At 39.8% G+C, this 23,304-nt stretch overlaps 2 protein-coding genes across 2 annotated transcripts in view; both read right to left on the bottom strand.

The window, feature by feature from the left end:
- Positions 1–6,289, bottom strand: part of GLB1L3 (galactosidase, beta 1-like 3) — a 78,126-nt gene extending 71,837 nt beyond the window's left edge. Inside the window, exons 1-2 of the mRNA XM_006871017.1 lie at positions 5,931–6,289; positions 4,321–4,533 (exon numbers count right to left, since the gene is read on the bottom strand). Of these exons, the coding sequence (XP_006871079.1) occupies positions 4,321–4,533; positions 5,931–6,289 (572 nt within the window). The remainder of the gene's footprint in view (positions 1–4,320; positions 4,534–5,930) is intronic.
- A 12,084-nt stretch (positions 6,290–18,373) lies between these two features.
- The window catches only part of LOC102813864 (beta-galactosidase-1-like protein 2-like), a 110,026-nt gene continuing 105,095 nt past the window's right edge, over positions 18,374–23,304 (bottom strand). Inside the window, exon 20 of the mRNA XM_006871016.1 lies at positions 18,374–18,438. Coding sequence (XP_006871078.1) covers positions 18,374–18,438 — 65 coding nt within the window. The remainder of the gene's footprint in view (positions 18,439–23,304) is intronic.

The raw sequence follows: 23,304 nt of genomic DNA, 5'->3' as shown, positions 1-23,304 counted from the left end.
ACAACAACAATCCAGTAAATACTGACACGTAATGACCTTCTGAGATTGTAAGGAGCAGGAGCAGACAGGTCATCTTTCTCCCATGGAGTGGCTGGAGGATTTGGACCACCGACTTTTTAATTTGCAGGCCAATGCCTAATCCACAGTGCCAACAGGGTTGTTGTTAAGTGTCATCAAGTCATTCCAACTCATAGTGACCCTATGCACAACAAAATAAAACACTGCCACAGTTATGTTTGAGTTGCTGCCACTGTGTCAATCCACTTTATTGGGGGTCTTAATTATTTTTCATTGACCCTCTACTTTACTAAATATGATGTCTTTCTCCAAGGACTGATTTCTCCTGACAACATGCCAAATATGAGAGACGAAATCTCGCCATCCCTGTTTCTAAGGAACATTAGGCTGTACTTCTTACAAGATAGATTTGTTTGCTCTTCTGACATTACACGGTATTTTTAATATTCTTCTCCAACATCATAATTCAAATGCATTGATTCTTCTCTGAGCTTCCTTATACATTGTCCAACTCTCATATTGAAACATCATGGCTTATGTCGGTTGTACCTTAGTCCTCAAACTGACATCTTTGCTTTTGAACACTTTAAAGAGGTCTTTTGCAGCAGATTTGCCAAAAGTAATCCATTGTTTGATTTCTTAGCTAGATGCATTCTGGCTTGATTGTGGATCCAAGAAAAATGAAGTCTTTGACCACTTCAATCGTTTCTCCATTTATCATGTTATTTATTGCTCTAATGGTAAGGATTTTTGTTTTCTTAATGTTGAGGTACAATCCATATTAAAGGATGTAGCCTTTCATCCTCATCCATAAGTATTTCAAGTCCTCTTTGCTTTCAGCAAGCAAGGCTGTATCATCTGCATATCGTAGATTGTTAATCAGTCTTCCTCCTGATGCCACATTCTTCTTCATATAAAGCAGCTTCTCTGATTATTTGATCGGCCTACAGACTGAGTAAGTATGGTGAAATGATGCAATCCTGGCACATACCTTTCCTGATTTTACACCATTTCGTATCTCATTGTTCTTTTCTTATGACTGACTCTTGGTCTATGTACAGATTCCTTATTAACACAATTAAGTGTTCTGGAAGACATATTCTTCTCAATGTTGTCTGTAAATTTGTTATAATACACAGTTGAAAGCCTTTGCATTGTAAATAAGGCACAATTTTTCTGGTTTTGTCTGCTTTCAACCAAGATCCATTTACATTAGCAATGATATCCTTAGTTCCACATCCTCTTCTGAATCTTGCTTGCATTTCTGGCAGCTCCTGTCAATGTACTGCTATGTAGTACCCTGAATTCCTTGATATGGCTCTTTTATCCAAAGTCTTCTTAATTCCTACCAAATTATTGGGTGGGACCATGCAAATAGGGTGTACAAGACTCTAACATTGGAATTGATTAGTTTTGTCATCCCACTAGACCATCTCAGAAGCAGGAACAAACAATTGCAGGACCATCAAGAAAGAAGAGCATGAGAGGAACTTGAAATTTGTACCTGGAAAAATGGCAACAGCAGAGGTGGCAGCATGAAGGGACAGAGCAGCTATGGGCTTCTAGGCCCATAAACCAAGTAAAGCTTAGTGTCTATGGGTAGAAGGCTGGCATGCATAATGCCCCCTTTGAGCATTACCAACATCCAACAATAACAAGATGAGCCTTATAGCACTTACCTGAGCAGGAAAGAGGCTAAGAGGCCAAGACAAGAATGAGGACTTCCTGTCGTACACCTGAGAGGGGGCATTCTGACTGCTGCATCCTGAGTGATTTCTGATCCTGAATTGGATCCTGATCACGTTCTTAATAAACCCCATAATCATGAGCATTGTCTGTGAGTTCTGTGTGGCCATTGTAATGGATTGTGGGATCCAGATAAGTAGCAGAGGGTACTGTGCAAGGAATGGTTCTTATCAGAACACGGTAAAGAAGGTTGTAGGATGGAGTCGTGTCTGACCTCCACTTCATAGGAACCTGTCTTTGGCTTATTTTAAATTTGATTGTCCTTCCCTAAAGCTAGAGGAAGTGAAACATCATCTCCATACCATCTTTGCATGCAGCAAGAGTTTTAAAATTATTTTCAGCAAAATTTTACTTGCATATGATATTAATGATGTTGTTGTTGTTAAGTGCTGTAGAATAAGTTCCTACTCAAAGTGACTCTGTATAGGGATTCTGAGGAGGAGCTGGTGGGTTTAAACTACCGACCTTGTGGCTGACAGTCCAGTGCCGATCCTATAACACCACACCAAGAGTTTGATATTAATGATATTGTTTAATAATTTCTGCATTTCTGGCCTCCATCCATTTCATTTTTGATGACTCCCAATTCATATGTCATACATTCCATGTTCCAGTTTTTAAGGGCTGTTTCCAGCTGTTCTTTCTTATTTTGAGTTGTGTCCCATCAGCAAATGAAGGTGCTGAAAGCTTTGTTCCATTAACATCATCAAGGCCAATTCTACTTTGAAAAGCCAGCTTCAAACCTGAGTGCCTTCCAACCTGAGGGGCTCATCTTCTAGCATTATATCTGATAAAGCTCCCTGTCTAATCATAAGGGTTTCAGTGGCTCACCATCCAAAGTGATCTGTGTCTAATTTTTTTATCAGTCTGTCTTAGTCTTTAAGTTCTGTTGAAACCTATCCACCATGGGTGACCCTGCTGGTATTTGAATACCAGTGGCATAGCTTCCAGCATCACAGCACCATGCAAGCCACTACAGTTCGACAAACTGACAGATGAGTGGTGGAGATGTGCTGTGATACAGCAATTCCACTCCTGGTATTTACACAAGTGACTTAAAAGCTGTGACACAAAGAGACGCATGTACACAAATATTCATTGTTAACACTGGTCACAATAGCCAAAAGGTGGAAACAACTTAAATATCTATCTGAAGATGAGTATCAATCTGAAGATAAATAAAATGTGGTACATGCATACAATAGAATACTATTCAGCCATAAAGAATAATGAAATTCTAATGCATGTTACAATATGGACATCTTTGCAAATTATATGTTGAGTGACATAAATTAATCAAAAGTAATATTGTATGATATTACTTATACGAGATAACAAGAACAGGCACATATAGAGAGACCAAAGTTTATTAGTGATTACCAGGGGCGGAAGAGAGGAGGAAGAGAAAGTCATGGTTTTGGAAGCAGTAAGTTTCTGTTTACAGTGTTAGGAGAAAATGACAAGGTGATGGCTGCATAATATGATTCATATAATCACTAAATGTAAGAAAAAAACAAAACTTCTTTTCATGAAGTGAATTTTGACTCCTAGTGATCCAATACGACCGAGTAAAGCTGCCCCACAGGGTTTCCAAGGCTATAAATCTTTATGGAAGCAGACTGCCACATCGTGTTCTCTCAGAAAATTGGTGGAACCTTTTAACTAAGACTAACACTAGACCATTGTGCCACCAGAATTCCAGTCACTAAACTGTACACCTGAAAAATGTTGAAATAGCAATAAAAATATGTAAATTAATTGCTTAATACCTATTTTGAAAAGAATTTGACAATTTAATTAGGGCTTTATGGAATCAATTTTTCTAAAAAACAATTTGAAGACAAGGCTGTTATAATCATATGCTATGTGAAATCAGAATATAAAACTGTAGGACTCTTAATAGTCAAGTTCTGGCACAAAATTACAAAACTGTTTTTCATCTCTGCAACTTCAAAGTGAAAATAGGTTATCAGCCAATATTACGAAAACTCAATTTATTAGCCTCATTTTTTAATTCTCTAAATGTTAAGAGCTATTTCAAAACTTTGCAGATGAAGTTTTTCATGTAATTATAAATATTCCTTGAACAAGAGCCATGGTGGCTCAAGGGCTAAGAGGTCAGCTGGTGAACCCACCACAGGAGAAAGAGGTGGGAGTCTGCTTCCCTAAAGATTTACAGTCTTAGAAAGCTTATGGGACAGTTCTACTGTGTCCTACAGTGTCCCTATGAGTCACAATGGACTCAAGGACAGTGGATTTGGAATATCTTGAACATGTCATTAAACTGAGTGCTCCTAAAACACCCAATGATTCCCCTATCAAAAATTCCTGAAGAAATCATACACTCTTTTTAGACTTTTCCCATTAATCCCATATCCAAGACTTGGATTACAGAGCAAAGTAAGTGTGAGAAGTGAAGTAACTCAGCACAAGAGGCCATTCTATTCAAAGAGAACCCTCAGATTGGGATCTCCAACCAGGAACTGGCTCCCACTGAGCTGCAGAGGGTGGGAGCCCTTGTAGGATACCAGGGTCAGGGGGCTGAAGCACACTCACGTGGTGAGGGTGTTGAAGCCGCAGGCCTTCAGCTTCAGCAAACGGTCCCTCCAGTATGCTCTAGGCACCCGGAAATAGTGTATGGAACCCCCAAAGATCAGGAATTTGTGACCTTCCAACGTGAAGTGTGGCGTGCCACCAGTCGTGCTTTTGGTCTGAAGTCCCATATGCCGGTCCTTCAGTTTATCAGGGACCAGATGAGAAAAGTTAAACCTGGCAAAACAGAGAGGAAGGGCAAGTGAAAGTAGGAGAGGTGAGAAGAGAAGAGATGCTGGTGGTGCAGTGATTAAGTGCTGGGCTACTAACCAGAAGGCTGAGATCTGAAATCTTAACAGGAATAAGAAATTCTTGTTAACAGGACCTGGTAATTTTTCTATGAAAGACAAAAGGGTTCCTCCCGTCCCTTCCCACGTAGGCACACCTGGACTGGAGCACTGTTTCAGACTCATGGTTCCCATTATTTTTAGCCCGAGGAGCAAAGCCTGAGATGATAAATGGCAGGAAAAAGATGACTGTGGTTCTCTTCATGGGCAGACGAGTGCTGGAAGGATAGAAAGGATAACCAGATAGGGGAAGACATTCCAGAAGACTATTTAGAGGCAGGCGTTCTGGTGTGTGGCGCTGTGGGTTAATACGCCAGACTGCAAAGTCATTTGAACTGCAAGGTCCACAGTTCAAGCTCACCAGCCGCTCCTCAGAAATGGGTCAGAATCTACTCGATGACACTTAACAACAACAACAACATTTAGAGGCAAGTTGGGCTGGGAGTTGGACCTGAGGGCATTTCAGGTAGATTTCCCCAGGCTGGTTTAATTCACAAAGCAGACCTGCTTTACATACATCTTCCTAGCACAGGATTTGTGAAGTAGTCCAAATCCAAATCCAATGCCCTCTGTACAGACTCATAGTAACGTCTTTAGGACAGAATAGAACTGCCCCACAGGGTTTCTAGTGTTGTAGGACAACGGACTGTTAACTACAAGGTTGGTGATTCAAGTCTGCCAATCGCTCCTGGGGCGACAGGTGAAGTTTTCTGCGTCCCCAAAGATTTAGAGCCTAGGAAATCTTACACAGGGTCTTAGAACAAATCGTTACTGAAGCGACTGTCACATCTTTCTCCCTTTGAACTGTTAGTGGGCTCTGTTAGCAAAGCCTCCAGGACACCTATGCCAGAAACAGTTCATAGAAAGGAAAAGACTTGAGTAAAATACCAGGGGGAGGGGGCATCAGGAAAGGGCTTGAGAGACCGGAGAGAGCTCTGTGAAAGCGGTGGGAGTGATTACTCCATCAAGGTTCTGGAAGTATGGACGCAGCATCCAGTGCGCTGCAGCAGCAGCACTGAGAGCATTTAATCTGTGACCACATCCCGGTTTTCCATCTGGGTCAACGGACAGAGCCTTAGGCTGGTTGAGTAATTACAGTTTCTGCAGAAGACAGAGTTGTGGGATAGAAAACTGGAAATGGGGCAGATCTGAGAGCCCAGGAGTGCAGTGCAGTCCTAAGCAGCCCTCGCCTCTCAATTCACTGTAATATCTCCATGCCCTGATGTGGGACCTTAGGCAGGCTGGTGGAGCATGGGGGCAGTATGGGTGGTTCGAAGGTAAATGTACCTGTGACAAATCGGGAACCCCCTCAAGCCTAGAAGGGAGAGATGGGATGGGACCTGTAGCACAACTTTCACCTGAGGAAAAACACAAGGACGTGGAGCACGGGTCTCCTGGGTCACCTTTGCAGCCTCAATATCCCGCCGGCTCGGCTCTTGGGGCGAATTCCAGTAGGCTCTGCCGCACCACCGAGTTGGGATCGCCTGCGAAGTTCCAAAAGACCTGGGTGTGTCTTTGCGTGCTTGTGCGAGAACCGCCTTCCTTCGCTGTAGCTTAGTATGCAAGTAAGGATTGAGCCTTGAAGTGCAGAGCAACACCGCATCAGACCCAGATATCAAAACTGTCCCTCTTGGCACAGACTCCATTTAGCTTGAGGCTGGAGGCTGGGAGGATCCCCTTGGACTGTCCTCAAGGCCAAAATAAGGGAGAGGAAGCGTAGGAGGTGCCTTGAATGCACTCCACAGACTGTGGGTGAGGGCTGCACTGCTTCAGCAATTCTCTGGTAATGCCCTTCAAGTCTCAAACTCAGCCATTGCTGGGGTGGAGGAGGAACAGTAGTGAACAGCACATTCTCTTCATCTAAAGACTTTCAGACTGATAGGACAGACAGGCACATGTCAATTACCTTGAGCCAAGTGCTTGAATAGATTCCATAGGAAGAGATGCTAGAACAAGAAAGGGACACATACCACCTGGAGGATTATAGTTTCCTGAGTATTGGTCAGTACGTGAGTATTGTCTAAACGGAGAAACGTGGAAATGCTATTCCCATCAGTGGAAATACCTTGAAAGTGTTTACAAATAGCATATATAAGAAATTCAGTTTGGAAAGATTTAGGTATGAATTATCTATGATGGGTCTAGAGAGAGAGAGGTGGAAGGCAGGTCTTGAAAACCCTGAAATGCAAGCCAAGTAGTTTAGTATCTTTCCAAAGAATATTAAAATCAAAACTATGGGCATCCAATCTGCTTTGATTGTATGACTTCATGTACATCAGAGTAGAAATGTGCTCCATTGGGTTTTCATTGTTGCCTCTGGGTTGGCTTGAATCTCCAACTTCTCACACAACAGTCTTTACCAACAATGCGAAATCCCTAATAGATTTCAAGCAGAAACAAAGTCAGATTATGTTTTACCCTAAAATCTAGAGATTTATTAAGAGTCTAGAGGCAGTCTAGACCAGGTAGTGTTTCTTTCATTCAGTTGTACATAAGGACAACTGATTCAATGCCACCTAACAACAACAAAGTGTATAACATATATATGGGATTATATAATTGGTTATGGAGCACTGGTGTGGTGCTGTAGGATAAGCACTGGACCACAAGATCAGTTTGAACTGCAAGGTCCACGGTTCAAACTCACCAGTCACTCTTGAGAAACTATACAGGGTCACTATGAGTCGGAACCCAATTTATGGCACTTAGCAACAACATAAAACATGATTGGCTAAGGGCATTTGTTTTTCCATTTATTAAAGGATGATCACAAGAAAATTGCAGTACATGTTTTACAGGTAAACTATTAAAATTGCTTACTCAATTATTCCCATTGTAAAGGTTTATCAATAATGCTATGCATCAAGACTTTTAAGTGTGCGCTACCACATCTTACATCTGTTTGATCATAGAGGAAAGACCCTCTGGGAATAAATTGTGATATCTTACACCTGCCAATCTTCAGAGAAAAAAAGAATAGCTCCTTTAGGGTAAGTGTTTCAGTGAACATCGAGGTTAGAGGAACTGCTATTTGAAAAGGTAACTTTAAAATTCAACATGGATTCTGAATTCATGTGAAGAATTTAAAATTGAGTTTAGGCTCTGCTTTCAAACTGCTCTATTTACATGCAAAAAGCAACTCTGATTTTAGACTCTCATACAGTTTTATGGAGATTACTTGGCCCCATGGTGGAGGCAAGATGGCAAACAGAGAGACAAATCATCCCAGAGATCCTGGTGACAAGGAGAATGAGAGTTTGAGTTGTTCTCAAGGCTTAAGCGTGAAGAAGAGGATGGTATGGATTCAAGGAAAATGTGTAAGGTCAGACTGATAGCTCTTGATAACTGATTGGATGAAGCAAGTCGTGCAGTAGGAGTGCTATAAGATGACAACCATGTTTTAGGTATAAATGACTTTATTGTTGTTGTTATGTGCCATGGAGTTGGTTCCGACTCATAGAGACCCTTGTACAGGGTTTCTGAGTCTGTAACTCTTTACAGGAGCAGAAAACCTCATCTTTCTCCCGTGCAACAGCTGGTAGTTTCAAACTGCTGACCGTAAAATTAGCAGCCCAATACTTAACCACTACGCCACCAGAGCTCCTTATAAATGACTTAGGTACCAGTTATTGAGATCAGAAATATAGGAAGTAATAGAGAAGCTGTAATAAATGAGAAGCATGATGAAATCTGTATTCTAAATACTGAATTTGAGGTTTCTGTAAAGAGAGTAACCGGCTGGTCTCTCCCCAAGCCTTTGCCTCTTCTCATTACCCACTGCCACTGCGTTAATTATGACTCATAGTGAACCTATATATGGTTTCTAAGATTGTAAACCTGTCAGTTGTCATACTGTGATGGCTTGCATGATGCTGTGATCCTGAAAGCTATGCATGCCACCAGTATTTTAAATACCATCAGGGTCACCTATGGTGGACAGCTTTTGGCTGAGCTTCCGGACTAAGACAGATTAGGAAGAAGGAGAGGCAGACTACTTCTGAGTGTTTCGCCACTGAAAATCTTATGAATAGCAGTGGAACATGATCAGATAGGACCAGAATATTGAATACTGAAATATTATGACTAGTACCAGAATATTGTCAGATATTCTAGTGCTAGAAGATTAGCCCCTCAGGTTGGGAGGTACTGAAAATACAATTGGAGAAGAGCTGTCTCCTCAAAGTAGAATGACCGTGATGACATAAATGGAGTAAAGCTTTTAGGACCTTCATTTGCTGATGGGGAACAACTGAAAATTAGCAGAAACAGCTGTAAACATCCATAAATAATCAGAAAATGGAATGTACAAAGTATGAATCTACAATAGTTGAAAGTTGTCAAAGAATGAAATGCAGCACATAAAGATCCATATCCTAGGCATTAGTGAGCTGAAATGGACTGGTATTAGACATTTTGGACATGACAAACAAATCTGTATTGGAAGAAGTACAGCCAGATTGCTCCTTAGAAGCCAGGATGGTGACCATTCCCTAGAAGAGGACATCATACTTGGTAAAGTGGAAGCTCAGAGGAAAAGAGGAAGACCACCAATAAGATGGATTGGCACAGTGTCAACAGCAATGAGCTCAAGTGTATAAACGATTGTATGGATGGAGTAGGACCAGGCAGTGTTTTCTTCTATTGTGCATGGCTCTGAACAACAACAAAGATTATAAATCTTTACTGGAGCAGACAGCTTCATCTTTTTCCCATGGAGTGGCTAGTGGGTTTGAACTGCCAATCTTAGAGTTAGCAGACCATGCCTAACTCACAGCACCACCAGGGCTCCTCTCTCACCATTAAGAAGAACAAAAACCCAAAACCTATAGCCAGCCATCAAGTTGATTCCAATTCATATTAACTCTAAAGGACAGAATAGAATTGCTCCAAAGGATTTTCTTTATAGACGCAAACTACCACAGCTTCCAATGAAGGATATAGTGTGTTCGAACCACTGAGCACTTCAATTACTGTACTACCAATCTTCCTAAGAACAACCCCCAAAGGAGGGGGGGAAAACCACACAGTCATCAAGTCAATTTCATGAAATTGGGTTTGTTGTTGTGTACCATCAAGTTGGTTCCTACTCATAGTGACACTGCATAGAGTTTCTGAGAGCAGCTGGTGGGTTTGAACTGCTGGCCATGTGGTTAGCAGTCCAGCACCACAACAGGCTGTAGGATAAGTACTGAACTGCTAACCACATTCTTTATGGGAGTAGACAGCCTCACTTTTGAAACCCTTATAGTTTGGGAAAACCCATGAAACAGTTTTACTCTCTCTATAGAGTTGCTATGAGTTGGGATCAACTTGAGGACAACAAATTAATTTGATTGCACATCTCTTGACATATAGAATAAAGATAAAAGTAGTTGCAAAACAAATTCAAACTATTTTCAGTAGCCATGTTTTTGATGCTAGTGTAGGTCTTATTAGGCTGATACTATTGTGTATTACGGTTTGGTTCTGTTGTGCAGAGGGTCACTATGAGTCAGTACCAACTCCATGGCACCTAACAACAACAACAACATTGTGTAATAAATCCAATGAATAATTACTTGGGGATCATTGAGAACTGAATTTTTTCTGTATGGTTCAAAGACATTAACTAACTACGTTCAACAGAAACTGTAGTCCAGACTTTCAATTGGATGAATGATTATGAATTTATAATATTCATAAATAAGTTCATGAAATATATTTCATACTTTTATAGTAATCTTTGAAAATATTCAGTTTTTACCACTGGAAAAATCTAGAAAGAAACATCAATCCAATAGAAATGAGAGCTGTTATATACAATAATATCAGAGTCATAACGCCTACTGCTGCTGCTGCTAAGTACCGTTGAGTCAATTCCAATCCATGGTGACCCTGAATAGGGTTTCTGAGGAGCAGCTGTGAACTTGAACCATTGATCTTGTGGTTCAAACTGACTGCAGTCCAGTGCATTAGCCCACAATGCCATACGCTACCACCAAAAATATTGCTTTCATATGGAGAAAAAAATTAATTGGACATATATTTCACACTGTACTTGAAAATCTTGTCTAGATAAATTGAAACACTGAATGTGAAATACAGAAGTAAAAACTTTTAGAACATAATTTGGAACAATAGTTTGATTATACAAAGCAGGAAAAGATTCTCATATAAACAGTATATGACAAATGTAAACCATAAAGAAAAAAATTGATAAATTGGATCACATTACTATGAAAATTAGTAATCCTCAAAATATATGAAAATACAAATCATAAATAAACCAACAGAATATTTATGTAATTAAAAAATGGATGGTATTCAAATCAGGAAGGAAAAGACAAAAAACTCATTAAAAAAAAAAAAAAAACAGCCAAAGACTTGAGCAGATATTTATAAAAAGGAAGATTAAATGGCCAATAAGTGCAAGACTCACAATCTCATTAATAATTTGCTGTTGCTGTTAAGTGCAGACTGGTGGCATCTACCTTACTTGGCAGTCGAAAAGAAGTTGTCCTTCTAATGTGTGAACTCTGATCTAGCATTGGTTGGCTAGCATTCAAGAAATGCTGCATGGACAACTGATCTGATAGACAGTGTCCATGGAACTTGTGAGTTCTGGGTGACTAAGATCAAAGGCAGGGTATACCACATGAGCAGCTGGTGATAAGAATAAAGAAATAGGGGAATGAGAAATAGATCCATTTCCACATTTTAAGATTTGGATTCATGCTGATGCTGACCATGCAGTTAGGAATGAAGGTGGGATTTGCCCACTGTGCACCTTACACAGTGCAGATTGTATTCAACTACTGCCTGAAAGTCGTTTCCAGAGTGCAGTACGGGGAGGGAAACCTAAGTAGAGCCCAGCATTCTGCTAAATTAAGGAAACAGCAGAATTCTGGGAGGCCAAAGCAGTTAGATTTTATAAAACAAAGCAATAAAGAAAGAAAGCTGCACAGAGAATTTCAGAGATCTACAGAGAGGTTCCACTTCAGTCTTTGACTAAGTACTAATATACCCATACTTGTAGAAACTATGTATGTCAGGGAAAGAATCATTTAAAAGCAGAATCCTTGCAGCCTACACAGAGCTGGGAATATTCCACATCTCACCCACCAAAGTAGAAATACCTCCAAATGCATGAAGAATTCAGTGGAGTTCTAAGAAAAATGTTGACTCTATTGTAGGACCAACTTAACTCTAGACTAGACTGATGTGGTGTCACTCTAACAAAGCTTAAAAGCAATCCTTGAAAAGATCAAGTTGTTGCTAACAAATCACCAACATCTGAGGAAAAAAAAAATTATATATTTAATAAAATTCATCACACATCAACATACGAGTCACAATGTCTTGCATTCAATAAAAAATTACTAGCCATGAAAAAAAAAACTAGAAAAATGTGATGCCAGAGAAAATTTAGTCGATAGAAAGACACTCATATACAAGGAACAACAACATTAGCATATAAGGATGTTGAAATAGCTACTATGTTTATGCTTCCTGTGAGCAAGAAGGTCAAGGTAAACATGTACATGATAAAAAGAAAAGTTGAAAAAACACCAATATAACTTTAGTTGTTGTTATTACTTGTTATTGAGTGAACTCAGACTTATGGCAACATTAAGAATAACAGAAAAAAAAAATATTGCCTAGTCCCCTGCCCTTTTCATGATCACTGGTATGTTCAAGTCAGTTGCTCTGGTTATTGTGTCAGTCCATGCCATTGAGAAGTTCCCTCAATCTTGCTGACTGTCTCCCAAACATACTATCCTTTTCTAACAATTGGTCTTGTCTGATGATGTGTCCAAAGTAAGCAAGCTGAAGTGTCACCATCCTCATGTCTAAAAAACATATCAACACTGTATAGGGTTTCAAAGGAGTGGCTGGTGAGTTTGAACTACTGACCTTGCAACTCAAACTGATCTTGCAATTGAGTGCTTATCCTATAGTGCTACACCAGGGCTCCAACAACAGATTAGACAGTGCAAAAGAAAAGATTAGTAAACTTGAAGACATAGCTATAAAACTGTCCAAAATAATGAACACAGAAAAAAGAAACTGAAACAAACTAAACAGAGCAGCAGTAATCTTTGGAACATTATCAAGTGGTACAATATATGTATAATTGTAGTCTCCAAAGGAATGGAACATAGAAACACTTGAAGAAATTTGAATTTTTTTTTCAAATTTAATGAAAAGTATGAACCCTCAGATCCTGTAGGATAAGCACTGGGCTGCTAATCAAAAGATCATCAACTTAAACCTACAGCCACTCCTCAGAAACCTCAAATAGGGTCACTCTGAGTCAGAACCAATTTAAGAGCACTTTAAAAAACAACAAGCATAAAATCATAAATAAAGCTAAACCAAGATGCATCAAGATTAAAGTAACTAAAACTGGTGCATAAATGTTTGTTCCCAAATGTTCACATAACTTTATTAGTAGCAGCTGAAAACTGAAAACAAAACAAATGTCTATAAGTAAGTAAATGGATAAACATATTGCAGTATTCCTATACAGAATATTTTACAAAATAAAGCTAACTGCTGATGCCCACAAAATCATGGATGGCTCTCAAATCATTGAATACAGATCCAAAAGGGAACACACTTTGTGATTCTATGAATATGAAATTCCAGAGTATGTAATATCATAGTCACAGAAAGCAAATCAGCAGATGCTATATCCAGAAGAAAAGAAAGTATGAACAAGTGTCAATGTGTTCCCTCATCTGCTTTCTATCCTCTGAAATCACTTTATGTGAGAGAACTCTCGTAGTTGTTATCTAGATCTTGGCCCCTGCACACCCCTGGCAATCTAACAGGTCTTCTAGGGCTTCCAAGGAGTAACAGATGGGACACAATCTGTACTTTCCTACTGGACTCCCACACAGTCTCTACTTTGCTCCTCTGTGCATCCACACTGGAAGTAGAATATTCAACCCAGGTAGTCTGGTTCCAGAGCCCATGCTTTCATCATTACAATAGAAAGTTAAATATATTTAGCAATCTAATCCTCAGAAACCCTGTACAGGACCATTATGAGTCAGAACCAACTCAACAGCACTTAAAAACAACAAATATATCATAGGAATCCTGGTATGTCACTGTAGGAGAAGCACTGGACTGCTCATTGCAAGGTCAAGGGTTCAAACCCACTACCCACTCCTCAGAAACCCTCTATAAGGTCACTATGAGTCAGAACCGATTCAAGGGCACTTAATAACAACAACAACAATATATAGTAAAAATAACATGGTGGTTGTGATCCATGGAGTGGGTTCCAACTCACAGTGACCCGGGACGGACTGCAAATCTTTATGGGAGCAAAAAGACTCACCTTTTGCCAATGGAGTAGTTTCAAACTGCTGACCTCGTAACCCACTATGCTACTTTTTGTTGTTGTTAAGTGCCATCAAGTCGATTCCAACCCACAATGACCTTGTATAGGGTTTTCAAGGAGCAGCTGGTGAGCTTGAACCACTGACCTTACAGTTCAAATGACTTTGCAGTCTGACACATTAGCCCACAGCGCCACACTAGGACTCCTAGAGCTTCTTAAGAACAGCATGGTAGTGGTTATGTGCCATGGAGTCGATTCCAACTCATAGTGACCCTGTATAGGGTTTCTGAGGCTGTAAATCTTTGCAGAAGCAGACAGCCTCATCTTTCTCCTATGGAACAGCTGCTAGTTTCAAACTGCTGACCTTGAGGTCAGCAGCCCAACTTGTAACCACTACACTACCAGACCTCCTTAGAAAACAGTATATTTTACTAATATTAGTAATAACTGAGATTTATTGATAATTTATTCTGAACATTTTACTAAGCATATACAGTTTCTATTTCAATCTCACAACTACATGAAATAATCTGTAGATATTATCTCCCTTTTACACATGAGGAAACCAAAACATAAATGGGGTAAGTAACTTACCCAAAGTCATGCCTATCTTATCTGTCAGTTTGGTATACTATGGTGGCTTGGATCTTGCTGTGATGCTGGAACCAGGGATGGGGAATGTCCAGACCATGGGTTGTATGTTGTTGTTGGGTACGATCAAATCCAGTACTGACTCATAGCAACACAATGCATAACAGAACTAAAGACTGTCCAGTCCTGCCATCCTCACAATCATTGGTACACCTGAGCCCATTACTGCTGTCACTTGTGCCAACTCATCTCATTGGGGGGGTCTTACTCTTTTTCACAGACTATCCAGTATACCAAGCATAATGTCCCTCTTCAGGGCCTGCTCTCTCCTGATAATATGTCCAAAGTCTGAGAGACTTAAACAAATATGTGTCTAACAACATACTCCATGTTCTAAACTGTACTCTCTTCTCTTATGTGGGAGAAATGTAGAGGCCTTGGTCCTGAAAATGATTTGTGATGGGCTACTAACTTAAAGGTTGGTAAAAAGTCACCCAGTAGTGTCATGGAAAAGAGGCTGGCAATCTGCTTTTGTAGTAATTATTGCAAAGAAAACTCTATGGAATTCAGTTCTACTCTGTAACATGTGGGGATACTACAAGTCAAAATTGACTCAATAGCAACAGGTTTGGTTTAGTTTCTGTTTTTCTTTGTCTGTGTTATAGTTGTAAAAAGATGGACTATTCAAGAAATGGTACTAAGACAACCAGCTAGCTATCTTAAAAAATAATAAAATTTAATCCCTACCTCATTCCTTACAACATCATAAATTTCACATTTAACAAGTTGAAACTATAGAAAATCCAGGGGGAAAAAACATAGTAAAAATGGAAAAATTATAACCCCAAAACCAAATCCCCTGCCATTGTTGATTCCAACTAATAATAACCATATTGTGGCATCTTAAATTTACTTGATAAGGCTTTTCTATCCAAAGTCTAAATTCCCACCAAGTGATTGGGTGGGGCCATGCAAATAAGGTATACAGAACCCTAAGACTGGGATTGGTTAGTTTTGTGTTTTGTTTTTTAAGTTTTTATTGTGAATTGAGTGATAGTTTACATGGAAGAATATCAGCTTTACAGTCATCCAATTGTAGTTCGTTTCATCATAATGACTACAATCCCCTCCATGCATCATCATTCAACAGCATTTGCTTCCATTCCCTCTGGTTTTTTGTTTTGTTTTGTGTTTTGTTTTTGCATGTACATCTAACCACTCAGGAATATATAATCATTCAAACACCCAAAGGGCATACCCTGCAAGCCTGCCTCCTGGCCACCAGCACACAGCCCTCTCCCTCCTTGAATCTAGACTCTCCAGCTGCTCCATCTCTCCACGTCATTGTCTCTGTCTCCATCTCTGGCATCACTGTTTCTCTGGGTAGGGTCTGGTGCTCTGCTCTTCCCCCTTGATGGTCCCAGGGCACTCTGCTCCTGGACTGAAAAGTCAATCACTCCCCTCCTTTTGCTGCAAACCTACAAGCCATCTACCTCTACATTTGTAATTACAATTACAATCACAATCAGTCCTAAAAACAATTATTCTCTATTGAACCACACGAGTCTTATCCCGATCTCCTTTCACCAGCCCTGTCTAGACAGATTGAAAACCACTCAGTGGCAATTCCACCTACCTCTGCACCCTCTGAAACTAAGCTCCCTCTTGAAAACTTGTAGGCCAGTAATTTGTGCCTTTATAAGCCTTCCCCCACCCCCATTTTAGGTAGCCAATGTTTAAGTTGCCCATCCCTGTCAAACCTGTGTACCGAAGGGGTATGAATGATCCTTGCTGTGAAGATTTGTTCCCTCTTTTAAGCTACTACACCCATAAGTATAGGTCAAGTTCATCAAATTGTAGCAGATTACACTTTTTTTTCTCTTCTTTCTTCCTCTAGTCAAGTTCTGAGCATCCAGCCACTGAAGCTAAGTCAAATGGGTACTATCTGCAAGTATGGGCATTCTTGTGCATCTCCCCTCACTCCATATCAGCTGGACACTTCACTCTCTACTCTAGTCCTCTGTGGCTATGTCCCTGTCCATGGGCACAGGAGTCCCCAGATCTTGCCATACTGCTGGCCAAGCAGGTCTCACTCCAGGATGACGGGAGTCTATTGAACATGGACGGACTCAGCCCACAGCATCTTTGCTGTTTTCCCCCCCACTTCCTCTTATTAGTAGACCAACATGATCACCAGCAAGATTACATGTTTGCTCATGTATTCCCTTTGAGTTTCAGGGGGTTTTCCCTGAAGGGACTTGATTGCCTTGATGGCTCCCGGGGAACAACTTGCTTACTTATAGTAGTCAATCAGACTGCCATTATTGTTTTTTATTTTTCCTGCTGGACTTTCTTTCAAGAAGTATCTTCTGTTCTTCTAGCTGCTCCAGGCTAGTCTGCTTGTCTTTTCAAGTGGAAATTCCCCACCTCAGAAGATTCTGGATGGGGATCAGGATTCCACCTAATGTCTTATACACTGCAAAGTCTCCACAGGAAGCCTCTTTCACTGGGGAAGTTCTAGTCCCCATTTTAGGTACTCCAATCAGTTATAGGCTGAAGATGGACTTACAAGCTTTCTATAGTGATGTTCCTGGCTATTCCTTTCTCTCCTCCTCAAGTGTCTATTTTACAGTAGTAGGCAAAGGAAACCAATATTCCTAAGACAGTCAAGCATCTTACCATTGTTTCTCCTCTTTTACCTATTCAGACTATGCCTTGTGGGATTGGTTAGTTTTGCCCTCCAGCTAGGTTTAAAAGGAGCTATCTCAGAAGCAGAGATGGAAGATCCTAGAACCATTAAGAAGGAAGGGCATCAGTGAAGCATAAGATCCCTACCTTGAGAATTAGTGACAGCAGAGGGAATGGCATGGAAAGACAGAACAGCTCCCGGGTCTAGACCCATGCACTAAGTAAAGCTAAGTGTCTACAGGCAGGAGACTGGCTTGCAGAATGTGCCCTTTGGGCATTCACAGACTGGCTAAAAGAGCTTTGTAACACTTGCTAGAGCAGGGCAGAGGCCAAGGAACCACATGGCTGAGAGGTCAAAGACAAAAGTGAGGCATGCCTGCAGTGTGGCTGACAAGAGGTGTTCCTGACTGGATAACTGCTGCATCCTGAGCTTTTCTGATCTTGGATTGTACCCTGTTCACTTCCCTAATAAACCCCAGAGTTGTGAGCATTGTTAGGAGTTCTGTGTGGCCATTACAGTGAGTTATCTAACCCAGATGTGAAGCCAAGAGTTCTGTGGGAGGGATGGTTGGTGTCAGAATAGGGTAAAGGGTATGTGGGGTGGAAGCAGGTCTGACCTATGCTTCATAGGAATTGGATTTTGAGTTTGAGTCCCTTTCTCTCTTGTGAAGTCAGACATGGTCCCCACATGGTTATTGTACCAATAAATAATAAATTCACAAAAGAAGAAATATAAATAGTCAAAATATGTGAAGAAAAATTTGACTTAACCAATAAGGAAATAAATATATATGAAGTATAATTGTCTATCAGACTAGAAAAGTTTTAAAACACTGATAACTGAAAAAAAAAAAAAAAAGAAAAGAAACTGGTAACTATTAAATTGTTGAGGATATAAATAAATTGCCACATGAATATGACAAATATGGGAAACTTCAATACCCAAGGATAAGAAATAAAGTGTTGTTTATTATAATGTAACTTTGGAGATATTCCAAATGATCATCAGTGTAGGTGTGGTTAAGAATACGCATGCACATAGAGCAAGATGGCAAAGGAGCCTGAGTCAGTGCTATAACTCCCACCCTCGACTGCTGCTGGTCGTGAAAACTTATGGCGGTCATCCCAGAAACATCATGACCGAGTCTCCCTCTTCCTCTGCAATCTCCATGAGAACATAGAAACCTGCTGGAGACAACAAGAAAGAAAATTTACATCAACTAAATGATGTAGGAGTCACCCCTGTTATGAAAACAAGGAAGTGGGGTGTAGAATGAATTCAAAACATCCAAGGACTCGTTCATTTCATCAAGAAATTACTTAAATTTGTAGCAACAAAACCGTTGTGTATGTGTATCAGTCCTCTGCCTCTTTCCCCAGATTAGGAAGTTGGAAACTCTATGAGTATTTTGATAGTGATGGTAAATTGGTCCTACATTAGTGCAAATCCCAGGTTTCAGCATGAACCACAGAGAAAAGCAACTTGCACCTTAAATCAATATTCACAAAGGAAACATTCTGAAAAGTTTCAGTGCTTATGGCAAGAGATTTTATAGCATGATGAGCAGTTCAAATTCATGAGCCACTCTTCAAACCCTATAAAGGGTCACTGTGAGTCAGAATGGACTCCACGGCACTTAACAATAAATCTACTGTCCGCATGTATCTACTGTTACCAATGTTTATGTATAGATGTTATCATTCTAGACTGGACTTCCAAAAATGCAACTTGTATTAGTATGCACATCATTATGAAAGATTAGAGAATACCCAAAGCTACCACATTCAATCATTCTGATCTGCCACCAAGGTATTGAAAAGGAGATTAAATCTATATAAAGGCTCCAAAATTATTTACTTGTAGTATTAGTCCTCTTGGGTTTTTTAATTGTAGAAACTTATTTATAGAAGTGTTATTTTTTTAACCTATTCAGGGTAATTCAGTTAGTTTGGAGTACAGAATATGTCTTTTCTCATTTCTTTTATATCGTCCTGGTGTGGCGCTGCAGGTGAATGCACTGGACTGCAAAATTGGTTTTGCAGCTCAGCAACTGCTCCTTGGAATCTATACAGGGTCACTATGAGTTGGAACTGACAAAACAGCACTTAACAACAGCAATGTTATATTATTTTAAACCATTTTTAAAGCATTTACCTACTGGCTTTATACTTTACATAGTCAGAATAGGACAGCCCCCAGGAAGAAAAGTTTGGCAGCTTGGTTAAACTGCTTTGCCAGGAACAATAGGGGGGAAAGATATTGCTGTTAACTTCTATCAAACAATTAGCCAGGAGAGCAAGCGTTTCAACAAATTGGAAGAACACCTTTAATATTAAATGAAGTGTTTCATTAGCAAACCAAGAACTTTACAAAGTCTGGGCAAATGAATCTCATAACTGTTTTTAGCCCTCTCATGTAATGACTATTGGATCCTAATGATGCAATTGGCATTACTCTATAATTACTAAGGTAATGCTGGCAACATCTTGGAGTTTTTCATAATGTATTTTACAACTTGAAAATCCTCAAAGAATAATTTTTAAATGGCCCTAGGTTTTCTGTGAATAAAAGTTAAAGTGTCATTTTACTAACACTGTTAGGACTTGACAGCATACAACCACCACCACCATTAGGTAATTACTTAAAATGATAGTTGATGTATTCCTTTCATTCTTATTATGTTTGTAATATAGCTGTTAAAAAAAATTTGCATTTAGCAAAATAAGAGATTGGCTCATTTAAAAAATAATAATAATAATGTATCACTTAGCTATCATGGGAAGAGCTCCAAGGAACCCAGTAACACTGAGGCTATAGAAATTGAAAGAGACAAGGATCTTCCCCCAGAGCTGACAGAGAGAGACTTCTAGAGCCAGTCCCCTGAATTCAGACTTCTAATTGCTTGCACTCTGAGAAAACAAATTTCTCTTACTGAAAATTGCCCACTTGTATTTCTGTTACAGTAGCACTAGAAAACTAAGACATGCATCAAGAATCATATAAAAATGAATTCAAAGGTACTAAAGCATGAGGTCAAGCTGCCAGTAGGCAACCACTAAAATCACACCATGCCCTGCTACTCTCCACTGTTGTCATTGTTAGGTGTTGTCAAGTCCGTTTCAATTGATATCAACCCTGTGTGCTGTTTCTGAGGAGTGGCTGGTGGGTTTGAACTGCCAACCTTGTGGTTGGCAGTCAGTGTTTATCCTACAGCACCACACCAGGACTCCATAATTGCTTGCAAAAAACTGAAGCAACAAACATCTAATGATACTACAGGGACAGCAAATAATTAAAAAAAAAAAAAATTACTAGAATTGACTACTGCATGTTTAACAACCCGTTTTTTGGATGTAAGAAAACATTCAGTTCTTTCTAGTCCATCTTACATTTTGTTGTTGCTACTGAGCATGGGCATGATGGGCAGAGTTCGGTATTTCAAATTTGTAAAATCTGGAGTTTAGGATAAGAAAATAAAATCAGGATCAGAAAAGAATTAGATGATCTTTTCAACCTCACTTGGTATTTCAAATTTTAGCTGGGCAGTATGTGATTCTTAGTAACTCAAATATAAGTTTCTAGGTAAAGACTCCATTGTTGTTGTTGTTATGTGCTATGGAGTCAGTTCTGACTCATAGCGACCCTGTACAGAGTTTTCGAGGCTGTAAATCTTTACGGGAGCAGAAAGCCTCATCTTTCTCCCGCGGAACAGCTGATAGTTTCGAACTGCTGACCCTAAGGTTCGCAGCCTGATTCGTAACCACTATGCTACCAGAGCTCCTTACTTACTTCAAATCATTGATTATTTATTCACTTGAATAGTAGTTAATAAATCTTTATTGAGAACTGGGTTGGTGCTGTGGGATAGGCACTGGACTACTAGCCTCAGGGTTGGTGGTTCGAACCTACCAGCCACTCTTTGGAAACCATATATAGGATCACTATGAATCAAAACTGACTTGACAACATTTAACAACAATAGCTATGTGCCAAACATTATTGATGCTGTGGATACAAAGATACCCAGATCAAAATCCTATCTTCAGGAAGCTCAGAATCTATTCAAGGAGTAGATAAGTCAAGACATAATAGAAATCTCTGATGAATTCTAAGTCATTAGGAGGGAAACTCTAACTGCCTAGGTGAGTTGAGCTTCACCAAGATCAATCACAACCTCATTGATTAAACAGAGTAAGGTATAACGGCAAGAAAAAGTTAGTTGTTGCTAATCTTTGGTATTACCTCTTTTCAAGTATCACTGTGAGTATTGTGCACCTTTAAACCATCAACTGTGTGAGACCAAACAGTTAACAATTGTCTTAAAGCAATGATAATAGAAGGTAATTGGGGCGTAGGGGTGGGCCCAGGAAAGCTAAATTACTGGAAATGGAACAACCAAAACAGAAATAATGAGAATGCTGACATACTGTGAACAAAACTGTAACTACTGTCACAGACTCCTGGTGTGGCACTGTAGGATCAGCACTGGACTAGGAACCACAAGGTTCACAGTTAAAACCAACCAACTGCTCCTTGGAAATCCTATACAAGGTCGCTGTGAGTCAGAACTCAACAGCACTTAACAATGTCACAGAGGTGTGGCACTGTAGGATAAGCACAAGACTGCTAATCACACGGCTGGTGGTTCAGACCCACCAGCTACTGCAGTTATGAATCAGAACCTATTCAATGGCACTTAACAACAACATCATGGAATGATATGTGTGTTGTTGTTGTTAGGTGTGATCCAATTGGCACCAACTCATAGCGACCCTGTGAAACACTGCACAGTCCTTTACCAATCTCATAATCATTGCTACACCTGAGCCCATTGCTGCTGCCACTATGCCAATCCATCCCACTAGAGGTCTTCCTCTTTTTCTCCAACCCTCCACTTTACTAAATATGATATCCTTCTCCAGTGACTGGTCCCTCCTGATAATATGTACAAAGTATGAGAGACAAATTCTGGCCATCCTGGCTTCCAAGGAGCATTCTTGCTGCACTTCTTTCAATACAGATTGGTTTGTTCTTTTTACAATCCATGGTACTCTTAATATTCTCCTCCAACACCATAACTCAAATGCATAGATTCTTCTATGGTCTTTCTTATTCACTGTCCAACTTTCACATGCATATGAAGTCATTTCAAATACCATGGCTTGGGTCAGTCCTCAAACTGACATCTTTGCTCTTCGACACTTTAAAGAGGTCTTCTGCAACAGATTTGCCTAATGCAATATGTCATTTGATTTCTTGACTACTGCGTCCATGAGTGTTGATGGTTGATATGAGCAAAATGAAGTCTTTGACAACTTCAATCCTTTCTCCATTTATATGAATGTTGTTAATTTGTCTAGTGGTGAGGATTTTTGTTTTCTTTACCTTGAGTTGCAACCCATACCAAAGGCTGTGACCTTTGATCTTCATCAGTAAGTATTTTAAGTCCTCTTCGCATTCAGCAAGCAAGTTTGTATTATCTGCATGTTGTAGGTTGTTAATCAATCTTCCTCCAATCCTGATGCCACATTTTTCTTCATATAACCCAGCTTCTTGTATTATTTGCTCAGCATACAGATTGAATAAGTATGGTGAAAGAATACAACCCTGACACATACCTTTCCTGATTTTAAACCATTTGGTGTTTCCTTGTTCTGTTTGAACAACTGCTTCTTGGCCTATGTACGGTTCCCTCATGAGAACAATTAAGTGTTCTGAAATAATTCTCTGTTGTGCTGTCCACAGTTTGTCATGATCCACATAATCAAAATCCTTTGTATAGTTAATAAAGCACAGGTAAACATCTTTCTGGTATCCTCTGCTTTCAGCCAAGATCCATCTGACATCAATAATAATATCCCTCATTCCACTTCCTCTTCTGAATCTGGCTTGGACCTCTGGAAGTTCTTTGTCAATGTGTGACTGCAGCCATTTTTGTATTATCTTTAGCAAAAATTTACTTGCATGCAATATTATTGATATGGTCTGATGATATCCACATTCCATTGGATCACCTCTCTTTGGACTGGGCACAAATATAGATTTTTTTC

The sequence above is a fragment of the Chrysochloris asiatica genome, unplaced genomic scaffold (genome assembly GCF_000296735.1).
Source record: "Chrysochloris asiatica unplaced genomic scaffold, ChrAsi1.0 scaffold00158, whole genome shotgun sequence".
Lineage (NCBI taxonomy): Eukaryota > Metazoa > Chordata > Mammalia > Afrosoricida > Chrysochloridae > Chrysochloris > Chrysochloris asiatica.
This window is presented reverse-complemented; position numbering and strand designations above follow the sequence as displayed.